The sequence below is a fragment of the Symsagittifera roscoffensis genome, chromosome 2 (genome assembly GCF_963678635.1).
Source record: "Symsagittifera roscoffensis chromosome 2, txSymRosc1.1, whole genome shotgun sequence".
NCBI lineage: Eukaryota > Metazoa > Xenacoelomorpha > Acoela > Convolutidae > Symsagittifera > Symsagittifera roscoffensis.
In genome coordinates this window covers 28,164,207-28,174,205 of record NC_087063.1, presented here as the reverse complement: position 1 = coordinate 28,174,205, position 9,999 = coordinate 28,164,207, and the positions used below count along the sequence as shown (strand labels likewise).

Sequence of the window (9,999 nt, the reverse complement as noted above, 5' to 3'; positions counted from 1 at the left end):
AACTCGAAATTGCTGCGTCTGCATTTTTGTCCATTCTGGTCGAATGTCACAATTTTCTTCATTTTTAGAATTTAGCTGTATCCTAACTTCGCCTACAAAAAAATGAAATATGTTGTAGTTTTTTACAGTTAATTTTTTCGACGCCTGAACACTGGTATATTTTTTTTGTGCTAATGTATTAATTCATGCTTATCTTGTTCTTTCAGTTGTGATGCATGAATATTGGTTGATTAGTGCACCTGGCGATAAGAGTCCCGAAGAGACGTTCAATCGAATCAAAAGTATTAAAGATCGAATCGATGGATGCAACTGTCATCGTTTCAATTTTCCATTGAACGATTTAAGAGTAGGTACACTTGACTCGCTTGTAGAGCTGTCAGATGTTCTGCAGAGGCAGGATCAATACATAGAGGCAGTGGTGCGAAAGTTGGTATCATACTTGATCGAAATCTTGGAGACACAGGCGGATAGTTTGGAAGACCACTTGATGGTTGCCAATCGAACTGCATATAGAGCGTATCTCGAGCACTTCACGTGGGATTTTGCAAAGTACCCGGTGCAACAATCGCTAAAAAGTTTGTTGGATCACATTGTTAAAGAAGTCGGGCAGATTGAATCTGAACTGAAAAGCAAATCGCAGGACTATACAGCACTTCAGAACAGCATCCAATCTTATGTCAGGCAACAAACTGGATCTCTGATTACAAGGGATCTTGATGGCATTATAAAGAGGGAGCACGTGGAGCATGTCTTAAATAGTGAATATTTTACCATCGCTGCGGTGGTAGTCCCGAACTCTGCGGTAGATGAGTGGAAAAAGACGTACGAGAGTTTGTTGCCCGAAAAAGTAGTTCCACGTTCTTCTCAAATGATTTTCAGTGACCATGAAAATACTTTATTCACGGTGACACTCTTTGCCGCGCAGTTCGCGCCGTTCAGGGAAAAGTGTCGAGAGAAGAAGTTCATGGTAAGGAATTATACCTACAACGAAGAGGTGCTCTCGCAAAATAAGCAGAAACAAAAAGAGCTGGAGCACAAAAGAGATAAACAGTACCGGAATTTGCTGCCTTGGTTGAAAATTCAATTTGGCGAAGCATTCTCAGGTAAGTTTATTGTTCAGGCACATGTTGACATCTATTTTAATTTTCTGAAATTTTTTTTTATGATTGTCTCACTACAAAGGGTGCCATTTTGAAAGGAAGCCTTTTGCGAAGGCCTATACAAACGTACACGATACGCAATCTGAACGAACATTTTTTGTCGATAATGTGAATTAACGTTTTTGAGAGTCGATGAGCAATTTATTGACGCTTAATTAGGTTGTGTGGGTTTTATGTTACAGGAAAAGTCATGCTCAAATTTGATTTTTCTTGCGGCGTTCTTTCCAATTTCATACAAAATTCAATGCATTGGCTTAATGGAAGGCAAATTACGCTTTCCGATTGCAACTGAAAAAAAAACAAAAAACGTGTGCGACTTAAGTTTCGAAAATGGATTTTAGCTGAACGATTTCCCTTTGGAAAAAAAATTGTTTTTTGTTCAAGATTTTTCTTTTTGGGTTAGTTTTACGAAGAAACTTATTACCATAAAATGTGCATGAAACTCAGAGCTTCAACGATAACTTTTTTCTCCAAAAGTTAAAAAAAATATTCAGAAGAAAGTCGATCATTTGTTTTGATTTCATTGAGTTCATAGACACTTTTTCAACTTTTTGTTGGCTAAGTTTTAGCATTTCAAAAAGCGGTATTTAATAGCAACGTTAATTGCCTACATAATATGAGGGTTTTTATAATAAATTTTTTTGATCAGATGTACACGAATTAAAGATTAATGTTCCTTCCTCAGTAGTTTGTTAATCTCTTTTCCTCTAATGTTTGTTAATTTTGGAGCTAAAAATTTCAAAAAATCATAATATAGTCCGTTCACCATAAATTTGTCTCCCAAAGTAAGAGTTAAGTTGTCTGAGTGGTGGCATATTTAAATTTTTGAAATGATTTTTGTCTGTTTGAATTTCCAGCTTGGATCCACATGAAAGCCCTGCGATTGTTCGTCGAGTCTGTTCTCCGTTACGGCCTCCCCGTGAACTTCGTGTCTGCCTTGATGCACCCGAGGCCCAAGACACAGAAAAAACTGCGAGACATGTTGAACAAAGAGTTCGACAAGTCTGAGGGAGGAGCTCTCTCTGAGGACATTGAGATGTCGCGCCAGTTCGGATTCCAGGCAGAGGAGTTCTACTCGTATGTCTCCTACCCTATCAAACTGGATTTCGCGGTTGCAAGTTCAATTGTGAAATAAATCGCGAGACGAACTGAAGTCAAATTTTTAACGGATCTTGAGTATGAAATGTCGTATAATCAAGTTTTAAATATTCTTTAGCGTAGATAAGAGCTTAAATTTAAACCACATTTGATCAAAAATAAATGTGTTGTATTTGACAAGTTTAAATTTAAGCTGATTAGCAGTTTAACTGTTTCGACTCAGGTGCTTCTATCAAGTATTCGAAATCAATTTGATCAATTGCTTTGATATTCTGAAATTGTTCATTTAGTTGTAAACTGTATATTTATGCATCAGTAACACAAGTCTGTTTCAACTAATTTTGAGCTTATTTGGTTAATTGTATACTGGAATGATTTTCCTAAATTGTATTCAAATATTTTCAGTACGGAACTATCGATTTTATTCTCGCGATTATATGCTAATTTAATTTTACCAAGTTTTTTTGAGATAAGAATAAAACGCAACAATCCAAAAATTTCATAAAAAGTGCGATTTCTCAAAAACTAGCACGAATTGAGGGGTCATGTTTTTGGAGTTGAGTCGGAGTTGTGGAAAATTTATGGTAGCATTTAAAAAGAGCCTAGAAAAACGTGTTTTTTTTGGAAGGACGTTTTGAAAAATTTTCGTTGATCCTAAAAAGTTTCCAAAAACCATCAATTTCTGAAAACTAGAGGATTTCAAGCCCTCAAAATTTTTACAATGGCTTTTAATCATATTCGATATCATCAGATGCATGCAAAAGCTGGTTTCGAAATAACGGTTTTTAAATATGAATTGAACAAGCTCGGAGTTTCCCAAATTTTCTGTGTTTTTTAATTTGTGGACAAACACCGACAGTTCACGATAACTCATCTGATCGTTCAGGCAATAACTTTTCAATACTCAGTATTTTCAAAATTTAAGATTCCCGGTTATGCGAGGAGGCAGATTTGATTTTCTTTACACAAAAGGTTTTGTAAAAGTAGGAAAAAGTGATCTTGTTTTATTATAGTTGCTGTTTTCAGCAAAAAGTTCATTGAGGAAGTCATTCGAATGCAAATTATTGGCTGATCGCATGCAAAATTTCAAAAGATTGTTAGCATACAATTCATGCACAGCAAGAATTTTGTTTTTTTTGAAACTCAACAGATATGCTTTCAAATTTTCTCCTAAAGAAGATCATTTTTATCAGTTTCTTAAGCAACAAAAAATCGGGTTGAAATTTGAAAAAGATGTACATCCATAAACTAGCCAGTCAGGTCTGCGTCCCACCCTCGCTACCTTGGCATGATGTTTTGCGTAATTTCAGTCTTAATATGCGCATGAGCACACTCCGGTATTTTGAATGGTTGGCAGGGCAGCTGAGAACGCTTTCGCAAGACATTATAATGCTCAGTCAAAACGACATGATGGCTTAACAAATCAACAACGTTTTTTAGTTTCTGGTTTATGGTTTTTCCGAGTAAGATATTCCTCTTTTGGACCCTAAGGGGCCCACATAGCACCCTACAGGATTTTCAAAATAAAATTTAAAAAGTTTTTTTTTTCGCAATAGTTTCAGCACTTGTTATTTTTTACAACAAGTCATGAATATTTGCGGCCGCTTACAATGAATGTCAGTAGTTCAAAGTTTCCACCTTGCTATATATGACCCAAACTACTAAAGCAAATGTGGGACATATCTAAATTCAAATTTCTCTTTTTCCTACAAAATTTGGTCTAACGACGAAATAAGAAAAATTATACAACCAAAAAACGAATTTTTCAGGGTTTTTGCTACTGGAAACTTCATATTACCCCTCAAGAAACTAGTTTTTGTTATGAGATCCTTTATTTTCAACTCACAAAAGATTTTCATTTTTCAAACCTTAGATGACCATCTTAAAAAATGAAGTTTTCAATTTTTGCAAAAGCAAAGAAAAAATATGCCAAACGGCTTAAAGCATCACACCACATCTCTTAGGCACTATCACAGAGGTCTTCTTGACCAAAGCCGAAATATTACTGGAACAGAGATAATTGATAAAAAAAAGATTTTTTTGGGGTCGTTGGGAAAAGGCCAAAATTGACCAAAACCCATGTTAAAATAAAGACCATCGAAAAAAGGCATTGACAAACTGCCCTTATTTCCGGGGTCTAGGTTCGCATGCAAAATCGAGGACTTCTAGCGGGGCGTTTTTGAGCACCCGAATAATTGTTTTAAAAAAGTAGGAAGTGTTAAACTGGCCAAATGTCAAATGTTCCGAGAGGGCCCCTACCCCCTCTCAATGGGTTTATATAGCGTCATAGGAACGCGCCCTTCAAGTGAACCATATTGGATTACCGGCTTAACCCTCTCGATAGTAAATGTCTCACTTTGGAAACAACGCCACAATGCCTTCCTAATTCTGATTTGATTTTATCAATATGATACGTGAAACTAAGTTTATTATCGACAGTTACTCCTAAATATTTACATGAAACTTAACTCTGAAAGAAATTGTTGTCTAGAGCAAGATGAAGACTGGAAGCATCAGAGTTAATGTTAAAATTAATAAGGGTCATTTTTTTGGTATTTAATGTTAGTTTATTCTAATTTTCAAAATGGCATTCTAATCATGGCACTTTGAAGTAAATGGCTATTAAATATAAAATGAACAAGCTCGGAGTTTCCGAAAAGGTACGTGTTTTTTTAATTTGTGGACACACCGACACTTCACGATGACTCATCTGACCTAGTTTTTCAGGCAATAAATTGTTAATACTCAAGATGTTCAAATCCATGGTTTCGCAAGGAGGCAGATTTGATTTTCTTTACACCAAATGGTTTTTTGAAAGAAGGAAAAAGTGATCTTTTTGTATTAAATTAGTTGATGTTTTGAGCAAAGAGTTCATTGAAGTAGTCATTCGAATGCAAATATTTGAATGATTGCATACAAAATTTCAAAAGATCATAATCATACAATTCATGCATAGCAAGAATTTTGTTTTGTTGAAACTCAACATGTGCTTTCAAGTTTTCTGCTGAAGGAGTATCATTTTTTATTAATTCATTTGGCAACAAAAAGTCCTGTTGAAGTCTGTTGGTGTACATCCATAAACAAATAAACTATATTGGATTCCCGGCTGAACTTTGTAGCTGTAATAATTATTGACCCCTAGCGATACTAAATGTCTCGTTTTGGAAACAACGCCACAATGCCTTACTAATTCTGATTTTTTTTAAAACAAGATACGCGAAACTTAGTTTATTATCGACAGTTACTCCTAAATACTTACATGAACTTAAGAATGAAATAAATTATTATCTATAGCAATGCGAAGACTGGAAGCATCAGAGTTTTGGTTGAATTTAATTAGGGTCGGTTTTTAAGGTTTGATTATTCGAAAGTAGTCAAGAATGAATTTTGAAAAGATCCAAACGGTATTCAGCTATACTTAAGCTGTCGGGTATTATATTCGTATCATCGGCAAACAAGAGTATCTCTGATGCTTCAGAAACATTAGGCTTATCATTCATTTAAATTTAAGAAAAGAAGCGGACCCAGCACTGAGCCCTGCGGGACACTCAAATGTATGGGTAACCACTCAGATAAAGCATTAGCAAACTGAAGGCATTGACATAGCCCTGTAAGATAGCTCATGAAACATTTGTGACACAGTTCTCTGATGCCGTATATTTCTTATTTTCAAGCAAAATTTTATGGTTCAGTATTGAATGTTTTCCTTAGAACAACAAAGAAACCACATATTAAACCGTTTTCAGTACGGAACCTTAAATTTTCTGTAAATTTGGCTAGCGCGTCAATTGTTGCATAATTCTGACGGCAGTCAAACTGTTTGCAATAAAGCAGATTAAGTTTTTCAAAATAATTGTTCATTTGTGAGAACTTTCGAACACTGCTGCAGCTAAGCAGAAGGGAAATCGGATGGTAATTAATAAGATTACATTTACTCGCCGACTTATGCAGCGGAAGTAGTTTGGCATACTTCAAATGTTTCGGAAACTTACCAGCGTATGGATTGAAAAAGTGATCAGAAATGTCAGACATGGGGCAACAATAAAGGCCGATACTTTAAATGATTACTTATTTCATCCACACTTGATGAATGCTTAGATTTGAGACCCTTAAAAACATTCAAGACTTCGTGAATTGAGAAATTGAATAGATATATTGATTGAGGGACATTTTCAAACTTTATGATAGTATCAGTGTTCGGAATCTATGGGCATGTTTCGATTCGACAGATGTAAGAAAGTTCATTGAAAGCATTTGCAATTGAAGAGATTTCATTTCAGTTTTCGCCAGTTTCACAAATACTTGTTATTCTGTTAGAATTAGGAGCCCTGCCTGTTGTTTCATTTACTAATTCGAACAAGACTGCTTGTATCAGGGCCAAGCCCTGAATGTTCCGACTGCCTTTTAAGGTTTTATGGTGCAGTAATAACGTTAAAAAAATAATTGTAATAAATTAAAATGAAAAATTTTTTTTCTAAAATTTGATATTGTTTTTATGAAAATCATCATCCCACACGCCCTATAAAGTGCAAAAGATAGATTCAGCTCCTTGTAACAAATCAATTGCGGCAAATAAGCTTCTTTCAACCAATTTCGAACGGTTTTAAGACGGATTAACTCTCCGCTTACGCGTTAATAGCGCGAAATATATCGCGCGTTAATTGTCCCAAATTGGCCAAAATAGCAATATTTAAACCCCCATAACTTTACGAAAAATGATCACAGGTAAACTATCTTTTCAAATTTAAGCTCAGGACAACAATACCTTTCGAGTGATATAAAAAAGTTCCGTCAAAAATGGCTAGTTAAAAAGTCGAAATTTGTCTGAAGAAAAAAAAACCCACCTCGAGCACAAATATTCCCATTACTTTCGTATCGAAAGTCGGAACAATAATTGTCTCGATTCTCTCATACAATTGCTTAACTTGTTATAGTAATAATTCTTTTTTGTTTATCTTACAAGTGTATGACATGTATTTCGCTCTTCAATGAAAGTTCTTTTGTTTTTACTCCTTTATGTAATTTCTAAATTTCTGTACAACTTAATTCATCTAAGTAGTGCATTTTTGATAGACTAAGTAAACCAATCCGCGTTCAATTTATGGAATACTTTTGCCTTGGTACGAATTCATCTAATGATAGAACGAAGCGGTTTTGAAAGTTCTCATAGGCAAAATCATCAAAGTGATTCAAATCATTCAGATCTGAAAACTGTTACTTTTGCTTCAAAATTGATAAGTAATCAGCAAATTGTTTTTTGGGCATCAAGGGATTAAATTTTATACTCAGGGTAACCGGATAATGATCGGAAAAAGATTCAGTATCTAGTACTGATACCTCAAAATCAATGATTTTTCGAACTATTATTGAATCAACGCAAGATTTTCTGGACTCTGAGTCTCTTGTGGGAGATCTATTCATGAATTCAAAACCATTAGCTATGATTGTATTCAGATAGAACTTTGTTTTATTATTTTGAAAAATTGCCAATTTTAAAATCACCAGTTACAATCATTGGAGATTTTCTGTTGGAAAGGACTTCAACTTCTTTATCAAAATCTTCTACAACTTTCAGTTTGTCAACTATAGGAGGTACATAAATGTTTACTATAATTGTTCGGTGACCATTGTAATCAACCAGTAATGGTAAAGACTCCTGTTTATTTATAGTTATGTTCTATAAAACTTACTTTGTCGCCCAATTGAATCATTGTACCTTCACCTCGAGTTTCTAATTTATTAGAATACACAGAGTGAAAACCATTAAGAGCGTGCTTATCTCTGCTATCATTGCTACTTAGCCAGGTTTCCGTAATGCATACCACATCGGGCGGAGACTCGAGACTATTTACTGATGCTTCCAAGTCTTCATGTTTTTTCAGGGACGCACATTAAGCACAAGATTTAGATCCAATAATGATAAAGCATTTAGCTTTTTGAGGTCCGCCGGATTCTTCGGCTCCCCGGAAAACACTATTGAAACAAATAATAACATTTTAACCATAATATTGTAGGAATTGACCGCCTTCAAACAATCCATCATTTCGATATAATTTTTATCTTGTTTCCATTTTAAATGGATTACTCCTTCTCTTGTCCGCCCAGGCTGTACTCTTCTATCATTTATCATCATTTTTTATAAAGTTAACCCTTGGTTGAATCATATCTTTGAATATAGTTACTTTCTTCAAATTTTTCTTGCTATCCAATGACTTCGTATAACGCAGACTTATTTTTGCAATCCTCCTTGAGAAACAAGCAATGATAGGTTTGCTTCCTGTGGATCGTGATAGTAGGCGATGCGCCACTGATGTATCTTGTTCCTCTACTTTTGCTCCAATTTCTCGTGAATTGTTGACTAGTTGAGAAACGGTACATTCGTTAGACTCCCACTTATTCTCACCATCAGTTTGTTCCGGGACACCCAAGACATGTAATTTATCACAACGACTTTCAGCTTCGAGCTTTTCAGACTCTCTTAGAGTTTTAAGTTTGATTTAGATTGGCTTAAGCGGATATCATTTCTTGTACAGACGACAAAATTTCCTACTTGATGACATTCTCTGCTTTTTTACAGCAGCGTTTATCAATATTTAGAGTTATTTCTTGATTTTATCCACTATACTTGGTATAAGCGACTTTAGAGGACTTGTAATAGTATCCTCCATCTTCTTTGAAATACCATCATCTAGAAGAGATCGTTCTTCTCATGGACTCAGGACAGAGTTTACTCTCTTAACTCCAGTTCTGGGGATAGGAGTATGGTCGTGAAATGTTTAACTCGGGATATCATGGTTGTTGACATCATCTGCACCAGTGTTTGAATTTGTGTTCTTTTTCACCTCTCTGAAACTATTTAAGAAGTTTATCGCAAAAATTAGGCAATTTAAACATTCTGAAGCTACCAGGTTTGACTCCAATCTAAAAAAAACTTAAGTTAATCAAGTTTCTTTTAGATTGGAGTGAAACGCAACATTTTTGGATTGCGAGTTTAACGTGAAAACATGGGGTTAAACTTTTCAGTTGATAATTTTTTTGAATTCAAAATTATCCTACAGGCTGTTAGAAAGGATTTGTTGTTTTGTTTCATAATAATTGCAATCGTTTACTAGACTTTTTCCCTTAATTTATTTTGTTCACAGGACTCATCTACCGTGGTTCATAATAAACTCAAATTTCTTAGCGTTCCCCGCACAGTTAGCCTGGAGGTAACGAATTATCCTGGGACGGCAAAAGCCCTGTGATCGAATCTGATCAGGACTAGTTTTTTTTCATACGTGAAATATTCTGTTACAATATTATCGACCTATTAATTGTCTGCTTAAGTTCTGTCGGATTAGTTGTCACATCTGAGAATTTTTTTTGCCCCACGCAATTTTCTTTTATTTTGCTTGTAGTGTAAACTTACAAATGTTAATTTTACTGTACCTTTTTTCGTATTTCTTTTTTTTGTTTCGCTTAAAAACTTCATTCGGCCCAAATTAATACGGGCTATTTTTTATCCGTATTGCGTCCAAATTTTCAGTCGCATCAGGAGCAACACATGCTTGTATGCTCTCTGACTCATTTTTTTATGCTGGTTGTAATTTAACCAACTCGGTATGTAAAAAATTCAGTTTTCTAAAGGTTTTTTTTTCCGGCTTAGTAGATTTTGATTTATTTTTTATCGGCTAAGTAACCTCTTTTTGCATAATTTGATGAGTGAAAAGAAGTGTGTATGTGCGTTTGTGTGTTCTGAACA

General features: G+C 34.9%; 1 protein-coding gene across 1 annotated transcript; it reads left to right on the top strand.

Annotated features, from left to right (window-relative positions):
- The first annotated feature begins 210 nt into the window (after positions 1 to 210).
- LOC134839275 (V-type proton ATPase subunit C-like) lies at positions 211 to 2,707 on the top strand. Its single transcript, XM_063854773.1, has 2 exons — positions 211 to 1,103; positions 2,018 to 2,707. The coding sequence occupies exons 1-2, from the start codon at positions 212 to 214 to the stop codon at positions 2,293 to 2,295; spliced, it is 1,170 nt and encodes a 389-aa protein (XP_063710843.1). The 5' UTR covers position 211; the 3' UTR covers positions 2,296 to 2,707.
- The last annotated feature ends 7,292 nt before the right edge of the window (positions 2,708 to 9,999 follow it).

Bases quoted from the DNA above. Each gene is read 5' to 3' on its own strand.
- LOC134839275 (XM_063854773.1), top strand. From the start codon at position 212: ATGCATGAATATTGGTTGATTAGTGCACCTGGCGATAAGAGTCCCGAA. The intron at 1,104-2,017 runs GTAAGTTTATTG...TTGAATTTCCAG, and splicing joins ATTTGGCGAAGCATTCTCAG to CTTGGATCCACATGAAAGCC.